We start from the raw sequence: 25,470 nt of genomic DNA on the forward strand, positions 1-25,470 counted from the left end.
TGAAACAAATGGATACAGTTCAGAAAGCAGAAGGGATTAGAAGACATGAGGAAAAGGTGTGGCAGAATTATATGGAGAGTGACAGGCTGCTCAGGGCAGGGTAGCTACGAACACTGGATATTCTCGACCAAAGTGACCTCAACTCACATCAGCAGAATTGAACACATCAGGCAACAGGAAGTTGAGCAATGCCCACAGTTCATGAAGATTATTCTGCAATGGCGTTCCTGTCAGCAGCAAACGGTTTGTGGACTTAAACTCCCGAACTATTTCAGACAGCTGTGAGGATAAAGAAAAGTTGGCAACATTGAGCAGGTGAAAGAGTAGAAAAAATATTTTACAAAATAATTATGTTACAATATTCATTTACACAAAGTTACCACAATATTAAAAAGATTTGCACTTTGTCAGCATCTTTCACAAATCTCAGGTCAGCCCATGACACCCAATGAGGTACTTCTGAAGTGTCGTCACATTGTAATGTAGGAAAAGTAGCAGTTGATTTGCACAAAGCAAATTCCTACAGATATAATTATGATACATGATAATGACTGGATATATATTTTTTAATTTATTCCTTCATGGGATGTGGGTGTCACTGCGAAGCCACCATATACTTCCCAATCAAGGATGGGAAATAAATGAGCAATGTCCACATCCCTTGAATCAATTTTAAAAAATGGCAAGTGGTTTCCTTGCCCACGTCTGACCTGATGCCATGAGACTTCCTGAGATCCAGAGTCAATTATGAGAACTTTCAGGTAACTCTCTCCTGACTGAATACCACAGGCTGCCACCTCCAGTGGTTCTGTCATGTCAGTGGGAGAGGACATATCCAGAGATGTTGGTGGTGGTATCTGCACATTGTCTGCAAAGTATGATTCAGCGACTTTGAGTATGTCAGGCTTTTGCTTAACTCGACTCTCAATTTTGGTACAAGCCTCCTGATGTTAGTGATGAGGACTTTTCACAGTTGACAGAGTTAGGTTTGCTGCTATCATTTCCAGTGTGTAGATCAATGCCTTTTAGTCTTCATAGCGTTTTTGATACAACTGAGTGCCTTGATAGGCCAATTCAGAGGCTTTAAGAACCAACCATATTGCTCTGGGATGGTGCAGGCCACACTGGGTAAGAATGGCAGATCTCCTCCTCTAAAGTACATTACAGAATGGGGTGGGTTTTTAATGAGAATCGTTTCATCATCACCATTACTAAGGCAAGCTTTTAATTCCAGATTTATTAATTGAACTTAAATTCCACCAGATGCCTTGGTGGGATTTGAATCCATGTCACCAGAGCATTAGCTTGGGCCTCTGGATTAGTTCTCCTGTAGGGACTTTACTGCTATGCCACAGCCTCCTCACATCTGTTTTAGAGATGTTGATTCAGGAAGAAGTATTGGCTAGGATACTCAGGAGAACTCCCCTACTCTTCTTTGTACCTCCTGTCCTATCTTGCATGTAACTACTCATATCAGGAATCTTCAGTCATGGTATGTCACATTTGTCTGTATTGTGTCTTTCTCACACATCCACTGCAATTCATCTGCACTCACTCTGTGACATCCATCTCGAAAAAGGAAATAGCCTTAACATATTTCCTTTTCTGAATATCATTGTTTAGAATTATTTTTGCTCTTGCAATTTCAAGCATGTCTTCAATTGTTCTTAAGGCTTGTCTGTGAAATTTTAAGCAGACATCTTTAGCATCCATATTTCAAAGGCCACTATTTGCTGCCACAGATCTTCCTTTATTCTCTAAGTTTCTGAGGCATACAGGAAAGTGGATGGAATGTAGCATCTTATGAGTTTTTCCTTGATTCGAGCTTGAGTTTTCTTGTTGTTGATACATCTTTCATCTTCAAAAAAATTCCTTCTGGCTATTTTTATCCTTCTTCTGACTTTGGCATCACATTTTCTGTTATTATTTGTCCTAATTAGACAAAGTTATCTACTTATTCCAGCATGATAACATCCACTTCAATCTTCTCTCTAGTTTCTTCTAATGTATTCCTTCTACCATTATTTTTTATCTTTTTGCTTATTCTAAGATTCCAGCTTTCTCTTGATCTACAATAGTCTGCCGGGCCTATTCTGATTCTGCAAGGCGCATTGTGTCTACAGCATACTTCAAGTTTATGTTCTTACCTATTACTTATTACGTTGCTCTGAATTTGTTTTGTGCACTGATGGAATAATTTTGACAACAGTACACATGCTTGTATCTATTCTTGACTTGACAACGAATTAGTTTGAAAAAAACATGTTTGGGAAATAACAGCAAAGCCAGTCTCATTGCTGCATTTATTTAGCTCCTGCACTAATGACCCTGTAAAATCAATCTTTCAGAGTGATACAACATTGCATCAGATGTTTTAAATCAAATGTATCAAGAAAATTTGTTTTGAAAAATTTAAGCAAAGAATAAATAAATGAAGTTACACATTCACAGTAGGCAACCTTCCAACTCCTTTAAATAAAATAATAAGATTGCAACTCAAAGAGCTAAGCTAAGCTCTGTAAAATTTAAAATGAACAGCATTCCATTTCCTTGAATTCATCTCCACTGTGGAAACTATATTAATCCGAACAATTCCTTGGAAATCCAAACCAATTTTTTTCTTGTGCAAGGCTTCAAACTGAGAAGTTACTCATCTGAGATTTTCAAACTGACCCCCAGTTCGCTCACCTCCTACCGCCACATTCACAGGTTTAGTCTCTTTGCTGGAATCCAGTTAATTCATTAGTGGATTCGAAATATCCCACCAGTCAATTTTTTTGAAAATCAATTGCAAACTATGCAGCATGGGTTTAAAAGAATGAATTATTCCTTTCCCCCGTCCATGACCAACTCCATATGGAATACTACTTTTTAATAAGTTTGATACATGGATCTAAACTGCAAATGTTTTTGTTTAAAACTGCTCTGTAAAGCTGCTGGATTTAAAACACCAAGTGAAAACAGGCCTATTTATGTTGCAGCACTCACAATTGTCTCTCCCATGCCTGTGAATTGTTCTACTTTAAGCATCAGGAAAACCATGGTAATGGGACAGATTGTCACATCCCTGGCCCTTAATCACACAAAACCAAGTTTTGGCATCCAAATATGGATGCAGCAGTGCTTACCACTGTGCTGCCTGTGTAATCAAGGGGCAGCACCATGGTAAGCACTGCTGCTTCACAGTGCCAGGAATCCAGGTTCAATTCCTGGCTTGGGTCATTGTGCAAACTCCGTACAGGCATTCTCCCAGTACCTGCATAGATCTCCACCAGGTGCTCCAGTTTCCTCCCAGAATCCGAAGAACGTGCTAGTTAGGATGCATTGACCCGAACGGGTGCCGGAATGTGGCGACTAGGGGAATTGCAGTGTTGATGTAAGCTTTACTTGTGACTAGTAAACTTTATTTTACTTTAAAACAGCACCCCAGTTGGAAGTAGCTGGCATGTAGAATCCACTGTGAAGGTCAGACAATCTTGATGAAGAACTTGATACGTGCACAGGCAAAGCAGCTAGATTTGGCCAATTCGCAAAATGTGCATGGAATAACATACAACTAACGATTAGGATTAAGCTGTTTTTTGAAGTCCATGTTCTCAGCATCTTATAATATGGCTGTGAGGCATGAAGAACTTGCAGCAATCAAGAAAGGAAGCTCAACAATTGGCACGTGGCTTCGAGGGAAGTTCCTTGCATCTATTGTCCATGAGGCAAATGTTGCGGGTTTTAAAAGGTGCTGTCGAAAGAGGCTTGGCGAGTTGCTGCAATGTATCTTGTGGGTGGTACACATGCTGCCACTAAGGTGATGGATGGGGTGTCAATCAATTGGGCAATGATCCTGTTGTCTTGGATGGTGTTGAGCTTCTTGAGTGTTGCTAAAGCCACGTTTATTCTATCATGTTCCTGACATGTGCTTTGTAGATAGTGGACTGTCTTTCAGTCATTGCCTGGCACTTGTGTAGCATTAATCACCTCTTAATGCCAGCAATGTTTTGTTGCATGAAAGAATGGATTGCTTCATTAACCAAGGAGTTGCAAATGATGCTGAACACTATGCAGTCATTAGCAAGTATCCCACTTCTATCCTTATAATGCAGGGAAGATCGCTGATGAAGCAGCTGAAGATGGCTGGGCCTAGGGCACTGACTGCCCTGAGGAACTCCAGCAGTGATGTCCTGGGATCGAGTTAATTGGCCTCCCATGATCACGACTATTTTCCTTTATGCTGGTTATGACTCCTCCTCCCCCCACCCCTGGATTTCCATTGAATTCATTTCACCTCAGGCCCCTTGATGCCATACGCGGTCTAATGCTGCCTTGATGTCGAAGGTAATCGCTCTCACTTCACCTCAGGGATTCATTCTTTTGTCTGTCTTTGGACTAAGGCTGTAATGAGGTCAGGAACAAATGGGTCCAGCAGAATCCAAACTGAGCATCAGTGAGCAGTTAAAGGTGATGAAGTGCCAAAAGCTCTATCAATGATTCCTTCCATCAGTTTGCTGAGGACCGACAGTATACTGATGCAATAGTAGTGTGTTGGATTGAATTTGCCCTGCCTTTTGTGGACAGGCAATATCTGAGCAATCTTCCAGTTTTTTTTATTGTTAAGTAGCTGCCAATGTTAGCTACAGTAGCATTGCCTGACTAGAAATTGGGCTAGCTCTCCAGCGCAAGTCTTCAATATTGCAGCCAAGATGTTGTCTGGACCCAAAGCCTTTGCAGTATCTGGTGCATTCAATCATTTCTTGAAAACATGTAGAGTGAATTAATTGGCTGATGATGATATTTTGTGATGGGGATCTCAGGAAGAAGTGGCGATGGGTCAGCTCTCCTGGCCGATGATCTGAACTCATGAGTTGGGTTTCACCACCATTGAGACAGTTGATTGTGTTTGTGTTTTACTTATTCACTGTTACTTACATTGGATGTGTTTAGACAGCAAAGCTTTTAGTTGATCTATTGATCGTGGGATGATTTGGATCTCTATGAAACACGCTGTTACGCTGTGTAGAATGCATATCCTGAATAAAAGGCGGTCAAGATGTAAATCAGAGAGACTTTAACACATACAATCATATGGACCACGAGCAGGAGTTAGCTAATGTCTCAGAATCCCTACAGTGAAGAAGGTCATTGGACCCATCGAGTCTGCACTGACCACAATCCCACCCCGGCCCTATTCTTTCAATCCCACATATTTATCCTGCTATTCCCCTGATACTAAAGGTCAATTAAGCATGGCTAATCAACCTAACTTGCACATCTTTGTACTGCGGGAAGAAACAGGAGAACCTGGAGGAAGCCCATGTAGACACAGGGAGAATGTGTAAACTCCACACAAACAGACGTGACCCAAGGCCAGAATTGAACACAGGTCCCTGGCGCTGGGAGGTAGCAGTGTTAACCATCATGCCGCTATTACACCCCTCAAGCTTCTTCCACACCAAGGAGCCTGAGGAAAACTGAATTCAATGGAAATCAGGGGAAGTTCTCCACTAGTTGGAGTCATAACCAGCACAAAAGTTGGACAAAATAGTCGTGCTCACTGGAGGTCAATTAACTCAATCCAGGACATCACCGGGATTGCCTGTGTTGTAGCTTCACCAAGTTGGCATCTCACTTTTATATGTTCCTGTGTTGCTCCAGGCATGCTCTTGTATATTCCTCATTGAACCAGGGTTGGTTCCCTAGCTTGCTGACAATAGTAGAATGAGGAGGCAACAATGGTGCTCTTGTCATCACAGATGATCTTGTAAAGTCAATAATATAGAAATGGAATAGAATGACAGAATAGTACAATAGAATAATACATTTGACCCACTGAGTGTACATCAGCTCTTTCAAATCATTTGTTAGTCCTACTCCCTTGCTTTCTCCTCATATCCCTGAAATTTCTTTTTTCCAAAGAATTTATCAAATCTCTTTTGAAAGTGGCTTTATCCCTGTGCATCCACCCTAATAAAACTTTTCATGTTAAAGCTTGTAAAGGAACTCTGCTGCCTCAATTGTTTTTACTGGAGAGTTGGAGGATGGGGGCGGGGGTGGGAGGGGAGGAAACCTGACAGAGGTTTACAAAGACTACCAGGGTCGAAGGGTCAATCACCCAGGGGCACAGGTTGAGAATGAGAGAGGGAAAATTTAGAAGGAATGTGAGGAGCACGTTTGTCACACAGAGGGTGGTGAATGCCTGGAACACGCTGCCGGAGGAGGTGGTGGAAGCAGATTCTATCACAACATTGAAGAGGCATTTGTGTGGATACATGAATGGGCAGGAATAGAGGGATTCGGACAACATAGAGGCAAGAAAATATTAGAGAGACATCTGTGTCAGCCACAGGCTTGGTGAGCCAAGGGACCTGTTCCTGTGTTGTACTGTTCTTTGCCTCAGCTGTCTCTTTCTGAGAGCAGAGACAATGAACCCAGTTCATCCTTTTCTGATAGGGATATAGCCTCGAAGTTCTTACGTCGTCACATTGTGACTTAAAATTGTCACTTCATCTACTTCAAAAAGACCTTCCCCTTCACCCAGCCCTACATCCAGCTCAGGTGAGGACTGTACCTACATATTAGCATCAACAGATAACGTTCTTACCTTTGACTTTTCATTCTTGATTCTGTGAGCTTCATCAATTACCAAGTATCTCCAGTTGAACTTTTTGAAAACCGATTTTTCTTTTATGACCATTTCGTATGATGTAACACAGACATCCCATTCTCCTGGCATCATAATATCCCGAATAAAGGCAGCCTAGGTGTAAATCAGAGAGAGTTTAATACATGCAGTCATATGAATAAGGAGCAGGAGTTGACCATTAAGTCCCTTGAGCTTGCTCCACCATTTATCAAGATCATGGCTGATCTAATAGTAACCCCAAATCTGCATTCTGCCCACTTCCCAAGAATCTATCCACCTCTGCCTAAAAATATTCAAAGTCTCTGCTTCCACAAACCTTTCAGGAGTTCAAAGGCCTCACAATCCTCTTAAGTGAAAGAATTTCACCTCATCTCCACTTAAAATGGGTGACCCATTATTTTTAAACAGTTACCCCTGGTTCCAAATTCTCCCACAAGAAGAAACACCCTCTCCACATCCACCTTGTCAAGATTCTCAAAAAATTATAACCATGGATATGACACCTTCTTCAGTCCCTTAGAACAGAAGCACATTCTTCCAGGTTGTAAAAGACATTGTTGATTTGTTTAATCCCTTCCATTTTATTATCTCGTCTTCTTAAGTCCCATTGAATACAGTTCCCGGTTCCAGTTACTCAACACCCTCGAGTCGTTCATCCAAGTGGCCGCTCTTACAGCAAGTGATTTTTCACATCGTGACATCCCATGAAAACGTCCACAAATTACGACACAATTTCCTGCTTGACTACCACAATTTTATATTAAAAGTCCTATGAGGCAATGAAAATGTCAACTTTTTAATAAATCTGTGCAATAAAAAAAATCATTACTCTTGTGTGATCCAAGGCAGCAAATGTTGGCAATCATTAAATTCTGGTCTCATCTGGTCATCGTACTTGTATTCTGGAGCAGGTGGGAGGAGTAAGAACGCTGACTGATACTTTTCTCCCTCCTCTCTCTGCCAGTGGGGCAATGAGCCAACTGAAACAGCCATTTGCCTTTCTGAAGGCATTAACTAACCCGATACAGATCAACAGTGGCACATGCGATCTTCTGTGTTATAGAAAGCTTACAGCACATGAGGTCGTCATATTAGCCATTGTGCCCATTTCAGTCATGCATTTTGTCCCATTTACCTGCCCTCTCCCATTCGCTTAAAAATACCTTTTCCTATTATTTATGTATTTTCCTTTTAAGAGTCATTATCTTATCAGCATCTCTTCTGTACAACCCAATGGTCATTATGTACTTTATCACTAAGCAATGCTGACAAGTCTTTTTTTAATCAAAGCTTTTCGTCTTGCACTCATCAGGACAGTTCACAAGAGTACCTATGTCAGGGGAAACAACAACTTTATACTGTACGAAAGGAGTGCTGATTGGTTGGCAAGTGAATTCTGGTTGGTAGAGGCATTGCCATGGAGAATACACCAGATGATGGGGGCTGACAGTTAACTGTCAAACATTCTTTGAACTTTAAACCAGGCAGCTTCACTCTGGTCACAGCACTGCCCTGAAGAATGAACCAGTGAATGGCTTTCAATTATTACATTTAGCTGATACAGGCACAATGTGTGCACATGCTCCTTCTGTCTGCAAAACCAAGGCTGTGTATTAATATGTATAAAACTTACAGTAAACATTGTAGCAGGTGAAACAGCTAGTTTCACTTACAGTAACATACACTATAAAATTGGCCTCATCAGCAACTTTGTAAATAGGGCCAAAGACATTTGCTCACTATTTAAGCATAATGCTGAAACAGGGCACATCAAAAGCATCCTGAGTAACAATGATTACCCTGATTAAATCATTTTGTGTTGTATATCATTTTTGGCCTCAAAAAGTATTCAGCTTACCTCAGGTTACCCTAGAAAGGCAAGGCGTCTCAAAGATTTGAGTAACAGTTGGTTCACGCTGCTTCTTTGCAGTAGCAATGAGTGGTGTCAACCACTAATTGGATGCTGCCATCAAGCCTATCACACAAATGAATAATGTAGTATTGGAATTTCTGTGCCAGTATGAGGTATGTAGGCTGTATGTCCCAAAGGCTGCCGGATGGTATCAAACAGCATGTTCCTTCCACTGTTCACATCGATACAGCCCGCCCAGCCAGTGACACCCAGGTCCCATGAATAAATTTTTTTGAAACACTGAGTGTACCTACACCTAGGGAATCCAGTGATTCAATAAGTCACCTTTTCAAGAGCAGTTAAATATGGGCAATGAATGATGGCCCAACCAGAGATACCAACATCCCTTGAATGAATAAAAATAAAATCTGCAAATATTTATTTCTCAGCGAAACAACACATTTTCTCAGTTACAGATGGCACTCTGATCTGCTCAAAAATTCAGAAATAAAAATAGTGTTTGATTTAACTTCATTGGAAATCTTTAAGGCAGTATGCACTGTTCCTGCAGTGCTCGAAGGGGATCACTGAAAATAAGTAACAGGCATATTTATTAGCAAGAAGAGATTGCGACTATGGAGAGGGAATAGATGCCTCCACATGCACAGAAAATCACCATGTTGAGCCATACTGACCAGGAGGTCACATATTCAATACATGGTTAGCTCTTAGCTGGGTCACTATTAGGGAAACTACTGATTTTCACAACCCTAGTGTGGGAGGGAAAATAATAAATACATCAACAGCAGTTCTAGCATTTATGAACCCAATGATTTCTACTGTGAGGTGTGAACATGCGAACATCAGATAATTATACAGTTAGGCTCAGCAATGACAATCGTATGGTCACTGGACTGCCAACACTCACCATCTCACTTCACACACATGAAGAAAGGTTCCTCAGACACCCAGATTTGGAGATGATAATAACCGAAAATAAACACATTTCAGTAAGAGCCAGTGTCTTCAGAAAAGGAAGTACGAAAAAAAATTGAAGATGGGAATACACATATGGTCTTTTTTTTTTACTTAAAAAGGATCTGAAAAATATTAAAGGTTATCCAAGCAGAAACTGTGTACACACAGGCATATCTAGAAATACTTTTCAAATAGGTTTCTTTACCCTTTGATCTTTGTCTCCAATAAGACAAACTGCACGAAGTGATGGAACCCAACGCTTGAACTCTTTTATCCAATTGTGCAGTGTGGACTTTGGTACCAAAACCATGTGTGGCCCAGGTATATTTCTGTAGTGTTTCAAGTAACCCAGCAATGCAATAGTCTGTAGTGTTTTACCAAGGCCCTATTTAAAAAAATAGAGAAAGCATTGTTTTTAAACAGAAGAATTATTTCAGCTTGCTGAATTAATTATGAGGTTTCAGATTTATAACAATGTGAAATGTATAATGTTACTCAGGTATAAAATACCAAAGCAGGTGGCAAGTCATATTATGGTGAAGTGGGAGGCTCCAGTCTCTTAAATGGAGAATTAAATCCTTTCTCAACTTTGCATTGGCACATTATACTTCAGCCTTTAATTTTGATTATTTCCACCCCTCCTAAAATTAGGGGCTGGATTTTATGCTCTCCCACTGGTATATTTGAAGTTGGGGTGGGAGACTTACAATATGCAGTACATGGCCTGCATGTCACCAACCTGTCATCTATTTTATGGGAAGCATTGGAGGCATTAGGGCAAAGTTAGTATCCACTTCAGTGTCTCATCCCATCCTTGTTGCTATTTTACCCACGGCAGCAGGAGACTCATGCCAAGTGGATAGCCTGGTTACTTTAACTGAGTGATCTGCTGTTGGGCAACGGCAGAGGGGTGGGGTCCGCTTGCATGCCTCAAGTCCAGCAGAAACCACCCCAGTCCCTTGTCTCTCAAATCTGCCCCCTAACCCACCTTTCCTCTCCTTGGTGTGTTGGTGAGCCCATCGCCTAGGGCCAGCATTAGACTGGATTCAGTCCTCCCTCCATAATCTCTTCTTCTTCGGGGACTTCCTGTAGTCCCAGCAGTGGCCACCATTTGAACATGGCGCTGCTGTACTATAGAGCTGCTGGCCTATATCCAATTGGTTGATAGGTTTCAAATGGTGGGACTTTCTGGCCTGAGCCAATTAATGCTCCATCAAACATTAAATGGCTGTGTAACAGCTGGCATTCTCGTGGGCAGGCTCATGAATGATGTTTTAGTCGGGGCAGTGGGGAAAAACGTCCAGTAAAATCCAGTCCTAGGTGAAATCAACTGTGAGCAATGTTGGACTGAACTAAGAAAACAATTTAAGCTAATGAATATGTTTACAATGTTCTTGGCACTGATGTATTTTTAGCTACATCCTCGGCATCAGATTTCCCCGTGAAACTCTTTAATTGCCTGAGCACAATAAGTAAGAGTGACGGCACTCACTACAACAAATATATTTATTAGTATCACAAGTAGGCTTATGTTAACACTGCAATGAAGTTACTGTTAAAATGTTCTGTGAAAACACTGCATCCCATTGGTGTTGAAAGATGGTGAAGTGGCCCTGGAGTTAAGCAGAAGGTGCACCGCCTTGTGTCATAGTGTAACTATTTTACGAAGACAGCGACGGTTCCCCAGTTTTAGCTACAATTTTTGCATTGTGTTTTGGGGCATTATTCATCCTGTTTAACCTCTAAATCAGAGGCATATGTTCGACAAAAAACATCTGCTAGACATCTCAACACCGCTAATTTAGCTTCTGCATTTAAAATCAGATGAATTCACTACCAATTCTGCTCCGCAGAAGTCCCCATCCCTTACCATTTCGTCAGCAAGGATACCATTTATGCCATTTTCATAGAGGGAAATCATCCAGTTCAACCCTCGTATCTGATAGTCTCGAAGCGTTCCTGATTTCACATCTAGAAGCCAAAAAGAAAATTGAAATGCAATCAATATAATTTTAATCCCACATTTGCAAACTAAGCAATTCCAACCATTGTCTAGAAGCAATTAATTATTTGGAAGTTACTGAAAAAATAACTCTAAAAGAAGCTACAAGTGAATTCAGTTTACAATGCAACCTAGCCACAATCCTCAAAAGACTGCAACACCACTTTATTTGGACCATAGAGCCTAAAATGCCATTACTTTCACTTGTTACAAAATAATTGCTCTTGGCAATAGTTTTCAGCAAAATGTTAGCGCAAATACACAATGGAATTTCAAACAGAGTATCAACGTGATGAATTTCTCTCACTCCCCCTCCAAACAGATTACATTTAGACCCAAGACATTTTATTCATAAAATAATATTAATAATAATGACCTTACATGAATTGAATGTCATTACACCAGATAACACAGTTAAGAGAGATGTTGAATATCCATGTTTTAGTATTTTTTTTAAACTAGTGTGAAAAATATGTCCATATAAATTACTCTGCTTCACTAGGGGAATCAATGGCATAGTGATACAGTCAAGACTAGAAATATAGGATAATGCTCTGGGGACCCGTGTTCAAATCCCACCAGAGCAGATGGTGAAACTTGAATTCATTACATAAAAACAGGAGTATGAAAACCTTTTTCAATCGTCATAACAGTCCATCGGCCAAACTGTCGTACTTACCTGGTTTGGCCTACATGTGACTCCAAATCCACTGCACTCCAGGATATGCATAATGCTGGCCCAGCCAGCGACGGCCACATCCCATCAACAAATATTTTAGAATAAAAGAAATAAGGTCCCTCTTTTTAAATTATTCTTTCATGGGTGTGGACATCACTGCTTAGGCCAACTTTTATTGCCCACCCCGACCTGCCCTTGACCTTCTTGAACCACTGGAGTCCACATGGTACAGTTATACCCACAATCCTGCTAGGGAAGGAGTTGCAGGAATTTGATCCAGCGATAGTGAAGGATTGGTGAGACAACTGACAATCAAGATGGTGCGTGGCTTGCTGGGAACGTGCAGTTGGTGATGTTCTCATGCAGCTGTTGCTCTTGTCCTTCTAGGTGAAAGAGGTCTTGGGTTTGGCAGGTGTTGTTAAAAATGAACCTTGGTGAGTGGCTGTAGAGCACTTTGTAGATAGAAGACACAGCTCCCAATTCACCAGTGGTGAAGGGAGTAAGTGTTAATGGTGGTGGGTGGGTGGGTGCCAATCAAGCGGCCTGCTTTGTCCTCAATGGTATTGAGCTTCATGAATGCTGTTGAAGTGGAGAGTGTGCAATCACATTCCAGACTGTGCCTTGTCAATGGTCATCACGCTGTGGGAAGTCAGAAGGTGAGTTACTCCCTGCAGATTTCCCAACCTCTGACCTGCTTTTGTAGCCATAGTATTTATAGGACTGATCCAGGTCAGTTTCTGATCAATGATAATCTCCAGAATGGTAATAGCGGGGGCATTCAGCAATGGTAATGCCAATTAATATTATAGGGAGATGGTAAAGTTCTCACCTGTGCGCCGCAAATGTCACTTGCCATATACTGTCGAAGCTGGAAGGTTGTCCAGGTCTGCCTCATTGTCTGAGGTTCGCCAATGGTACTGAATATTGTGGAATCATCAGTGAACATCCCCACTTCTAACGTTACGATCGAGAGAAAGTCATTGATGAAGTAGCTGAAGATGGTTGAGCCTAGAACACCACCTTGAGGAAGTCTTGCTGTGATTTTCTGAAACTGAGATGATTAACCTCCAACAACCACCATCCTTTGTGCTAGGTATGACTCCAACAAGTGGAGAGATAACCACGAGTCCCATGGACTTCCGTTTTGCAAGTGCTCCGTGATGCCATGCTATATCAAATGTTGCCATGATCAGCTCTTTGTCCACGTCTAGACAAGGCTGTAATGGGGCTGGTAAGTGGCAAGTCACATTTACACCATACAGATGCCAGGCAATGACCATCTCCAACTGGTGGAACCTAAATGGGCATCAGTGAGCAGCTGATTGCTGAATTAGTGTTGCTTGATAGCACGATTGATAACCCCTTCCTTCATTTTGCTTGATAGTTGCTCCTCGAGGACAGGACATACCTGTGCAATTTTCTACATTGTCGGGTAGGTGCCAGTGTTGGAGCTGCACTGGAACAGTTTGACTAGTGGCACAGCTAGTTTTGGAGATTTAAGTCTTCTTAGCCATTACCAGAACATTGTTAGAGACCACTGCCTTTGCACAAGCTCATGCTTGGATGTGCTGATGATCTTCATTCCGTCCACAAATCATTCCAAATATGAGCCTTTGAGTAAATGTGATTAATTAATAGAAAAATGAGGAATGCAAACTGTATTTAAAATCTATCTGCTGTGCTAATTCATGGCAATACTACTGAGTTATGTCATGTATTATACGTAATGTCATATCATAGGTGCAGCAGCACCACTTGGAGGCACTGCTTTGCAATTGCAAAGGGTGTACATATCAGTTCATTTAAAAGTAAGAAACTTAATTCACATCACAGATGTATTTGGGGTGCATAAATGAAAGGGATTCCAGTTATAACAAAAAAGAATGCAGAAGCCTGGTGGGCTGCCACTGGTGAAAATCTGACCTCTACCCACCATGAATAATTTCACAGAACAAATGATGGTCATTCACTTACAGGATGGAGACTCTTCAAATCGAACACAAACATTCGATGCCTTTTTACTCTCAGAAAGCAGTTCCTCATCCTCCTCCTGTTCAGTTCGCCGATGACGGTTACTTAACATTGACAAGATCAGAGTCAGTAAATCAGTAGTGAAAACCAAAATTTTCAAAAATGCAATCTATTAATTTTATATCAGTATTTTTATATAACTGAAATTAACAATACAGTAACAATGGCATATCTGACAAACCTTTAGTGTGCACATGGGGTGTTGTTAGGTAATAAGCTATGTAGTAACACATGCAGAAACCTACTACCGCACTTTCAAACCAAATTAATGAAAGACCTACTGAGCAGAGTTGTGTTGTTTTCCAAAGCGTTGTGAGCAAATTCGATTTCTAAGCAGATTACACGTGTACTGGTATTTTGCACGCAAGTTCAAATCTCAACACATCAATATACCAACCAGCAACTGTATTAACAGCGGCAGATACGCTTTCATTCATTACTTCCAACACCTCCCTCTTCACATAGTAAATGACTCTTTGGAATGCTATGACTATTTCTATGTAGGTATATGTAGCAGTCATTCCGCCAACTCACTTCCTATCCATCTTAAGCAGAGATGAGATAAAGTAAAATTCTATAAAGTACTGTCCACTACACTAAATTTAAAAAAACATATTTCAGAAAAACATATTTACTATATAAAGCTTTAGAACAACAAAAAAATTATTCAAGTGCACAATCCCTTACAATAAGCATTAGAATTCCTAGTCCCATATCAAAATATCGATAACCACTTGGAGACGTCAATCAAAGTGTGAAGTGGTAGGCACACTGCTGTGATAATGAATGGTTGGAAAATCAGTCAGCACTTCAGTAATATTGCCCTGGAAGCCCTCAGCCTGATGCCAAGAGTAAGGGTGAAATAGCAAACAGTCATTTTTTTTTAATTCTCCAGAAATGTATTTTTCCAAAGCTTTACAGGGCTGGACTTGACAGCTTGAAAATTCCCTTTGACAGGTGCTTCTGACAGTAGATTTTGACAGATCTGTTCACAGTTCTAATCAGTTCGACAGTAATGGGTTTATGCCCTTTTAACATACTGCTTTGAACATTCCAAAGGGCTGCTACCTCCCCCAAAGAGCACCTGACCTCCACCAAAGGGCAATTTACCTCCCCAGAGGTGTCCCAGGACCAGATACAAACATGTACACTGCCTCTTCCAACGGCCTATCCAAATAAATCCAAAAAGTTCAGACCTGCTTTTATCTAGTCTAACTTAAACATTTCAGACTTCACACTCCAAGCTATCAAAATCCCGTGAGGTAGCTAATGATTTAAATGACCATTTTCTGCTGTAAAATGCTCCCATGAAAATGGGAACTGCCGTGTTCGGGCACAGGGTTTACGATCCTCTGGCAGTTCCACTATTTTAAGCACAATGGAGAAATCTTCATCATGGTGAAAATCCAGGCCACAACCTTGGCACATTTCACAGCTTATGCCTACCTTATTCAATCTGAAATTTATCCTAGACTTGGCTGTTCCTAATTTAAACATGTGTCTCTTTGTCTGAATGTGATGATTTAATTTACTATTTGATTAATTTTTATGATATCCTTTCTCAGTCAACTCTTTCTTCATTGGAGATTAATAGAATTTGGTGGATCCAGAAACTAGATAGCAGATGTTTAACTGCATCTTTTAAATTGAGCATCTCGTCTCCCAATCTCATAGCTTCACCCAATTATAAAAAGAACAAAGCAGGGAAAGGCTCCAGTGACCAGGGCCAGGTCACTTCAAGCTTTCAGTTGTTGATTAGGTTAACATCTGATACATAGCTCAGCTATCAACTGGAATAGGCTCCATACCCTGCTTTCAGTCGTAGAGTTAAATTACTTATTGTCTACCCACATACAAGTCAAGACAGACACCTGAACATCAGAACTATTGCCACCACCAAAGATTCCATCCAACTATTTGTAATGATGTTTTGTAAGATAAGCGCCAACATTACAAATCTTTTATTCATTCAAGTGTCCACCTTTACATTGGCTTCTGCATGAAAATACATTTCTCACCACTGCTTCTCATTGCAACCATAGTGTTCATAGTATTAGTTATACTCATTAAACAGTTATATGTCTCTTTTGTTGTGTCACTTAAATGGGAGCTCTACCTCCAGGCTTATCTTGCCTCTCTAAGTGATTTCATTTTCTACATCCACTGGAATACACTGGCACTGGTCTATTGCTGGATCCACCACCTTTGGAGAATAAATTTCACTAGATGGGAACCCAGATGGGGATATGATCTACAGTGAAGACAGCTCCCCAATTTAAACCTCAACCTGGAACATATTTTTGATCTGAATACATATGGCAGTTTGTTTATTAACTATAGAGTTAATTAGGCTCTACTGAACATAAGGAACGCTCTTTATAAAGGCTAAACTCACTTCTATCCAATTTAAGTACAGCATAGTGTAACATTAATATAATTTGGATGCAAAGATAAAGATTGATACAGTCCATAGTATAAATCAAATTTAAAATTATGAACACAGAACACATAAAATAAAATCCTGCAAATATAAAACCTTGCCTTCACAAAGCTAAATAAACCACAAACAACAAGATGTGAGCAGACTTTTCTTGATCATCAATGTTGGACATTTGTACTGCTATTTTCCCCAATCCTGCCGTCCTCCTGCATCTAATTTTAAATAGTGAGCACAGATCTACAGTATTAGAATCACACATCTGTAGTATGATCAGATGCTTATTTTGTTATCATTATTCTTATTTCTACAATTCATCTTAATATTCTATACTCAGTCTTATCCAGTTATAAATTTAAGACTTAAATCACATTTAACTATACAATCTGATTCATGATAACCTTATATTCACATCTCTCTGATTAGCCTTTACCACGCGCTTTGTTTTTTTTTCCCTTTTTTTCCTCACAGAATAATCTTTAAAACAAAAATATTAGTGCAGGAAGTGCTGGAAGGTAATGATTATTCACATGGGAAAGCTATTACTATAACTAAAGTTATTAGTCAATAAACAATGAGATACTTATCACTGATTATTCCAATCAATTTTTCTTGCTCCAATAAGAAAAAACAAATCCACAAATTTCTATCGTAATGCGACATTTCAGTCAGGATTTTATGACCTTATTCAGGCAAGGCTCATAAAATCCCGCCCAAGGCCAACAGAGAATTCCGTCTGCAAGCCTCACCCGCCCTAATTCCGGCGTAGGTATGGCATTAAAATTCCAGCATTCAACTTTCAATCTTTGTTCTCTCCCAGGGCACAGCTCCCTATTTTAGTGATTCCCTCCTCTTTTACTACTTTACCAGGATATATGTTCTCAGGTATCTTAAACAAACAACTTCATGTTCCAAGACTACACAGCGAGTGTCAGCAGATTATTCAACTACAGAGAACATCCAAACCTGATCCCATATTCAACACATGCACAACTCTAGTATGGGTTACTGGCGAGCAATGAGTGAGAACTTGGGTTTTTTTGTTAAACTCACTCACCCAGAGGCCCAGATATTAACTTTTCTCTCTCTTAGTCAAGGGACTCTTGACACCAACGTACAGTATCTACACAGATATCTGACAACCGCAGTGTAATTAAGCAGTTCAACAGAAGCCAGTTATCAATCCCAAATTCTTCCTGGTCTGCATATGTTCTTTCAGCATGATATACAACTTGAGACTGTCTTCTCATACAAAACAAAGTTGTATTTTGGGCCATATAATAATGTGCATTCTTTAAATCAACTTAAAATGTTATTCCAGTGCCTTGATGAATAATTGTATCTGTATTTGGGGTCAGTGCCATTCAATTAATGAGGAACTTTACTGGACAGTAAGTATAAATACTGGCACACACTACACAAACATTAGCATTCACAAGCGAGGTTTGCTCACCAATATAAACCAGCGAGGAAAATAAATCCCTGCAATTGATGTCATGTAATTGCACAATATCACTTGTACTTAACCTTATACATTGCAGAATCCTCAAACATGATCCATCACCCTCTTTAATTACTTTATGAGTACAATCTGCTTTAATACGTTCTAGAGAAACAATGAGTGAAATTTAATGCTCTCCACCGTGGTAAGTTTGGTGGTGGGGCGACAATTAATCAGATGGGAGGGTGGCGATCCCATCCACCACCTTCCTGCCTCTGCCCTGATTAAGTCTGTGACTAGTAGTCCTGTGAATGGCCTTCCTGCCCCCCAAGAATTCTTAAGGGCCTTATTGCAACTCACCTGGCATTCACCTTGCAATGGGAAAGTAACAATCCTATGAAGCAAGCCCGGGGGGCAGGGGGGCCTCACTCAACGGCGCTCAGGGCCTGAAAAGGGAAAAGCCATCAGGAAAGGGAGGGGGCCATTGAGACCCACTCCCCTTCCCCTGCTGCTGAACGTCTATCCTATCTCCAGCCTCAGCCTCCCCTCTCGCTGTCATGCACCAATGGCTGGGTCCATTCTCAATACTGGGCAGGATCAGTAACAGCAGTAGGCACTGTCTCTCCAGTGGCACTTTTGATCAATAAAGAGTCGTTAGTCTCTGACTGGTTGCCAGCTCTTGGTGGGTTAGATCTAAGACCACGGGACTAGGGCCCCGTGGTCCTTGATCCAGAGGAAACTGGCAGCATCAGGCTAAGTGCCCAATTGACACTTAATGCTGCAGGCCATCAACAAAGAAGGCGATGCAGGATTCCCACCAACTATCCAGTCAGATTGGTCTCCCCATCACCAATGTTAAATACTGCTCCAAGTGTCGAGAAAATAAAGGAAAACAGCATTGAGACATTGCAGATGCTGGATGTGGTCTCTTAATCCTGTGTTGCAAGAAGCCAAAAGGCAGATTCCATTCCATCAGTAACTAACTATCCTTTCATCGCTTATTTCCAAAATGTAACTTTGCAGACCCTGTGAATATACACGGGCAGTTCTGTGTACCAAAAAAATTTGAAAAATGAAAGCCCCACAAGAATAAATGGTACACTATCCTTTATCTTTCATACACATACCAAAGTAGCACGAATTTGGTGAGGGAGAGAGCCTCCTCTTATAGGGACATGATACTAGCTGCTAAAACCAATCATAATTTTGTGCTGTAACTTACTCTAGGTAGTAGCATTTAGTCCAAGTGATGATTGCCTCAAGGGCAAGCCATGAAGGTGCCTTCAAGTTGGAGCCTAATTGAGAAACCCAGCAATGTATGTTTAATTACTAGTCAGTCCAAATTACTACACCATAATGATTGAACAGTTGTTAACCACTACCTTAATTTGTTGCGATTGAAAACAATAACTCAAAGCTATCAGCAAGTATACAATGGGAGTATAATGATGTAATTGAAAATGACTGACTGTTATCCCTCAGTGCAGGTTCTGACCCATATTTCAGCCCGGCAGTGGGATTCAAAAGCCTGGAGGGGAAACCCAGTCCCTGGTGTATGGTTATATACCCAGTCATAATGTGGAGATGCCGGCATTGGACTGGGGTAAACACAGTAAGAAGTCTGACACCAACAGGTTTAAGTCCAACCAATTTATTCGATAGTAAACTCACAAGCTTTTGGGGTTTGTCCTTTTGTCTGGTGAATGGGGGGTTCGCCATTCACCTGACGAAGGGACAAACCCCGAAAGCTTGTGAGTTTACTATCAAATAAATTGGTTGGACTTAAACCTGTTGGTGTCAGACTTCTTACTGTATATACCCAGTCACAGAGCATTTGGGAAAATATTGAGATGTGTGACTTAATTTTGGCAATATTGCAAATTAAACATGTACCACATTTGTGTCAAGGCTTTCCACCTGCAATTTTAAAATGAACACTGACCCTGTCATAATGTTTACCTTCTACAACGCAACACTCTAATGGACCCAACATACAAAGCTCTTTTCATACTATCGAACACATCGCCCCTACAAATGTCTAATTCCACAGTATTGTAGCCAGCAGTGGCCTTTAATCCTGCGCTTGGAATAAAAATGTTCAACAATGTTTGGACCACCCGCCAGTGTTACCGTGCGGGCAATGTTAAATTCCAGTTAATTGGGGTTTTTATTCACCCCACTAATTATCACTGGGCACATGCCCAATCATGCTTGTGCCCGCTTTGTGAAGTGTCAAGTGTGTAGTGATACTGGGATGCACGCCCAATGCCATCACACACTATTTAACTGATTTCCAAGTTGGGCACACAGCTGCCCAGGAGACCGAAAATTCTACAGATTGTCAGGACCCCCAAAAGAAAATGGCAGTTCAGAAAGTTCCCCATGTTTGTTTAGTAGAGTCAAAATAGAAAAAGTGGAGCCATTAAACAGCAGATGGGCTTACATAGCTGCAGAACTGCAGATGTGATGTCCACACTGCTTACAAAAAAGTGCAGTCCAGAGAGATACCTTGTTTTGGGAGTGAGCGCTAAATTAGTATAAAACGTTCAGTGAACACTGAAAGGCTAAAATGTTGTGGGAGCTGGTGGAGCTTAAGAGCGTTCTCTGGTTTCAATTTGTTTGAGTGTTCTGCAGCAGGGGAGAATACCTAAGGGTGCTGCTGTTAGCAGACTCCAAGCAGTTAGAGCTCGAAAAAGCCCTGGGAGCCACTGAGTGCAGCATTTAGTTACAGTTAAGACCTTGTGCGCTTTGCAACTCACAGAGGAGCTCTGGGAGCTGTTAATAGGCTCCAGGCAGATACGGCTCAAAGAGGTCCTGGAGAGCCCAGGAGATGGTGGAAGATCACCAGCTTCATGCCAGGCACAGAAGCCTTGAGAACAATTTATAGCTTGGTGCAGATGGGAGAATAGATTCCCAGGGGAAGCGCCATCTTAATGAATCTAACAGTCTGCAAAAGAGATGGAAACATAGAAGATAGGAGCAGGAGGCGGCCATTTGGCTCTTTGAGCCTGCTCCACCATTCATCGCGATCACGGCTAATGGTCAAACTCAACAGCCTAATCCTGCTTTCTCCCCATAATCTTTGATCCCATTTGCCCCAAGTGCTATATGTAGCCGCCTCCTGACTACATTCAATGTTTTGGCACCAACTACTTCTTGGGGTAATGGACTCCACAGGTTCACCACTCTTTGGATGAAGAAATGTCTCCTCATCTCCATCCTAAATGGTTTACCCTGAATCCTCAGACTGCGATCCCTGGTTCTGAACACCTTCATCATCGGGAACATCCTTCCTGCAGATATCCTGTCTAGTCCTGTTGGAATTTTATAAGTCTCCATGAAATTCCCCCTCATTCATCTGAACTCCAGCAAAAACAATGCTAACCAAGTCAATCTCTCCCTGTACATCAGTCCCGCCATCTCCGGAATCAGATGACAAACCTTCGGTGCACTCCCTCGAGAACAAGAACACTCTTCCTCAGAAAAGAAGACCAAAGCTGCACACAATATTCTAGGTGTGGCCTCACAAGGCCCTGTATAATTGCGACAACACATCCCTGCTCCTGTACTGAAAACCTATCGCAATGAATGCCAACATACCATTTGCCTTCTTTACTGCCTACTGCACCTAAGACCAAGGAGTTTGGCATGTCAGCTATGACTCTCACCAACTTTTACAGATGCACCATAGAAAGCATTTTTTCTGGTTGTATCACAGCTTGGTATGGCTCCTGCTCTCCCCAGGACTGCAAGGAACTACAAAAGGTCGTGAATGTAGCCCAACCCATCACACAAAACAGCCTCCTATCCATTGACTTGGTCCACACTTCCCACTGTCTCAGCAAAGCAGCCAGCATAATTATGGACTCCATGTGCCCTGGATATTCTCTCTTCCACCTTCTTCCTTCGGGAAAAAGATACAAAAGTCTGAGGTCACGTACCAACCGACTCAAGAACAGCTTCTTCCTACTGCTGTCCGACTTCTACCTGGCATTAAGTTGATCCTTCTCTACACCCTAGCTATGACTATAACACTACATTCTCATTTTCTTCTCTATGAATGGTATGTTTTGTCTGTATAGCACGCAAGAAACAATACTTTTCACTGTATGTAAATACACGTGGCAATAATAAATCAAAATCAGACCTATGTGCTTACCTCCAGTGACTGGTGCACTGGGAAACCCAGGTCCTGCTGCACACTCCCCTCTCTCAATTTACAGCCATTCAGGAAGTGTACCAGTAATTAGAGGGAGGGCTGCAAGTATGTAAATCCTACAGAACACAGTCTCTGGAGAAGAGACAGAACCATCGGGAGGTGAGCACTCCTGGTTGGAGCGGTTTTTGAGGGGATTCAGAGGCTAGCTCTTTGAAAACAAAGAGTTGGAATCCCTTATGAGGGAGTCAGTTTTAATGAGATTTTCTGACTCAGTGGTCACTGATGTCTGGTTGTGTTTCTGAGAAATCCATGGAACCATCTTGGTCACACCTGCCATTTAATATGTAGCGTGGTGCATTCGAACAGTTTGCCTATTAATTCATACTTATGTCATGTTAATTACGAATGCTAGAATTTAAATTGGATTTTATAGATTGTTTTACTTTTCTGACTTTCAATAGTAAAGTTAATATTGTTTGTTTAAAACCATGGAACCTTGTTGCTTTATCCTCCTCGTGAGTGACTGAGATGTCAGACGTTGTTGTCTTTGGACAAAATGTTATTGCTCCCTAACAGGGCGGCACGGTGGCACAGTGGTTAGTACTGCTGCCTCAGAGTGCCAAGAACCCATGTTCAATTCTGGCCTCGGGTCACTGTCTGTGTGGAGTTTGCATGTTCTTCCCGTGTCTGTGTGGGTTTCCTTGAGGTGCTCCAAAGATATGCAAGTTAGCTTGACTGGCTGCGCTAAATTGTCCCTTAGTACCAGTGGGATTAGCAGAATAAGTATGTGGGGTTTACAGGGATGGGGCCTGAGTGGGATTGTTGTCAGTGCAGGCCTCCTGCACTGTAGCAATTCTATGATTCAATTTTAACTGGATTATAACACCTCTCTGAACAAAACTGCAGCTACATGCACATCATTAAATATCATCAGGACCGGGTTCAAGAAACAAAATGTCCATACTGCCTCAACTGACTGACTATTCTGCCTGAGAAAAGCAGCCAGCATAATCAAAGACCCCATGCACCCCAGACATACTGGCCCTGATTTTACTGGAATGGCTGCCCCGAAGTAATGGGGGGGGGGGGGGGAGGCTCCCAGAATGGCATTCCCTGTTGGCCTTGAGTGCGATCTTAGGAGCCTCGTGTGGCCATGCTGTTAAAATCAGAGCCTCTTTCTTCCACCTTCTTCCGTTGTCTGAGAACATGCGCAAACCAACTTAAGACTCTTTCCAAAATGGCACCAGAGTGAACCGGCTTCTTGCAAGCTGTGCCCAGCATGCTTTGTAATTCCATCTTTTACTCCAGTTCTGTGCTTCTCAAATTTCATTCTACAAAAGTCTGAGTTCACTTACCAACCAACTCAAGAACGGCTTCTTCCCTGCTGCCATCAAACTTTTGAATGGACCTGCCCTTAATGATCTTTCTCTCCACCCATCTACGATTGTAACACTACATTCTGCACTCTCTTGTTTCCTTCTCTATGAATGGTATGCTCAGTCCGTATAGCGCGCAAAAAACAATACTTTTCAATGTATGGCTAATACATGTGACAATAATAAATCAAATCAAAGATCAATTTCTTCCCTGCTACCTTCAGACTTTTGAATGGATCTACTATATATCAAGCTGATTTTTCTGTACACCCTATCTGTACGTATAACTCTATTTTGCACCTTCTCCTTTTCTCCCTCTCTATGTGCTCTATGAATGGTGTGCTTTGGCTGTATAGCATGCAAGAAACAAAACTTTTCAGTGTATTCCAATACATGTGGCAATAATAAATCAAATCAAAATCAACATAACTGTTCATCATTTGCAATTGTACCACATCCACAGAAATAGAACGTTTTGTAAAAATGCTGCTGTCATACCTATTTTCCCTTCAGATATTAATGGACCTGCTGGAAATATGCAGGAGATTGATAAGTAATTGAAAAGACAAAGGTTAGTTACTGCTTTAGATAGGCAACAGTTCATCAAAATTTGGAAGTACATTAGAAAAAACTTTCAGTCAAAATAAAGTGAGAAAGGAAAGCATGGGGTAATGGTCACTTTTCTAACTTGTGACAAGAGATCTGCTATTGGGTTTAGCAGCCTTGGGATTAAAGAAAACGGCAAAGGGATATACAAAAAGTCAGTCAAATTATGAATCATAGAATCCTACAGTGCAGGAGGAGGCCATTCAGCCCATCGGGTCTGCACCAACCACAATTACACCCAGGCCCTATCCCCACAACTCTGTGCATTTACCTTAGCTTGTCCCCCTGACCATAACGGCCAATTTAGCATGGCCAATCGACCTAGCTTGCACATCTTTGGACTGTGGGAGGAAACGGAAGCACCAGGAGGAAACCCTTGCAGACACAGGGAGAATGTGCAAATCCCACACAAAGTGATCCAAGCCGCAATCGAACTCAGGTCCCTGGCATTGAGGCAGCAGCGTTAGCCACTGTGCCCCCGTAAGAGGCATTAGAAAGACAAAGACAATTAAAACAGTTTGTAAAAGTGCCAGGTTTTTGATCAATAACAGAGTGCTTACTCTCCAACTGAAAGCAGTGACTGTTTTTCATCTTGTTTTGTTCGAGGCCTTCCCAGTTTCAACTTCAGTGGGGACGATGGGGTTTTCTGAGCAGCTGGCTGGATAAAATGTGCGAACAGCTCTGTCTGCTTTAAAAGGAATTCAAATCTTTTGGTCCGGTCCATTTTCTGTTGAGGAGAAAGCCAAAACAAAAGTACAAGTTTTCATTAAAAACTTCCTCACTTGCATAAAATTGTCCTTACTTCAATCAGATATGGTGGAACCACTGTTGCCTGTGACAATGGAGAAGGTTCTTCCTTCCCCACCCCTACCTCGGAAAATAACCCAAAATTCTCCAAGCTTTATTTTAAAACATTACTTGCGGTAAATCAATAAAGACAAAATAAAAATATCAAAAGATTATATAACTTTATTCATCAGGAACAGAATATTTTACAGTCAGGTCCTGGCATTTGACAGCAGAATTTAGCTGGATAAAAATTGTATTAGCTAGCAATTCAAATTAAAGATCATCAGTGCCATTTATTTTCCCAAAGAAACTTCTAAATTAACAGATAATTCAAATTAAACAATTTGAATTCACAATAAGATTGTTTCAAGAGAAGTGCTTTCCCACATGTTTCCAAGGAAACATGTAAATCTCCCAGATGATTGGAACTTCTCACCAACCCCACAAGAGATCTGATGCTACTTGATATCTTGTATGGCGTCCGTA

General features: G+C 41.3%; 1 protein-coding gene across 1 annotated transcript in view; it reads right to left on the reverse strand.

Annotated features, from left to right (window-relative positions):
- The window catches only part of smarca1 (SNF2 related chromatin remodeling ATPase 1), a 77,570-nt gene that overhangs the window by 41,655 nt on the left and 10,445 nt on the right, over window positions 1-25,470 (reverse strand). The window contains exons 4-9 of the mRNA XM_080187427.1: window positions 24,756-24,922; window positions 14,120-14,220; window positions 11,335-11,435; window positions 9,670-9,849; window positions 6,593-6,748; window positions 148-279 (exon numbers count right to left, since the gene is read on the reverse strand). Coding sequence (XP_080043553.1) covers window positions 148-279; window positions 6,593-6,748; window positions 9,670-9,849; window positions 11,335-11,435; window positions 14,120-14,220; window positions 24,756-24,922 — 837 coding nt within the window. The remainder of the gene's footprint in view (window positions 1-147; window positions 280-6,592; window positions 6,749-9,669; window positions 9,850-11,334; window positions 11,436-14,119; window positions 14,221-24,755; window positions 24,923-25,470) is intronic.

This window comes from Carcharhinus amblyrhynchos, chromosome 4 (genome assembly GCF_965287045.1).
Source record: "Carcharhinus amblyrhynchos chromosome 4, sCarAmb.v2.hapA, whole genome shotgun sequence".
NCBI lineage: Eukaryota > Metazoa > Chordata > Chondrichthyes > Carcharhiniformes > Carcharhinidae > Carcharhinus > Carcharhinus amblyrhynchos.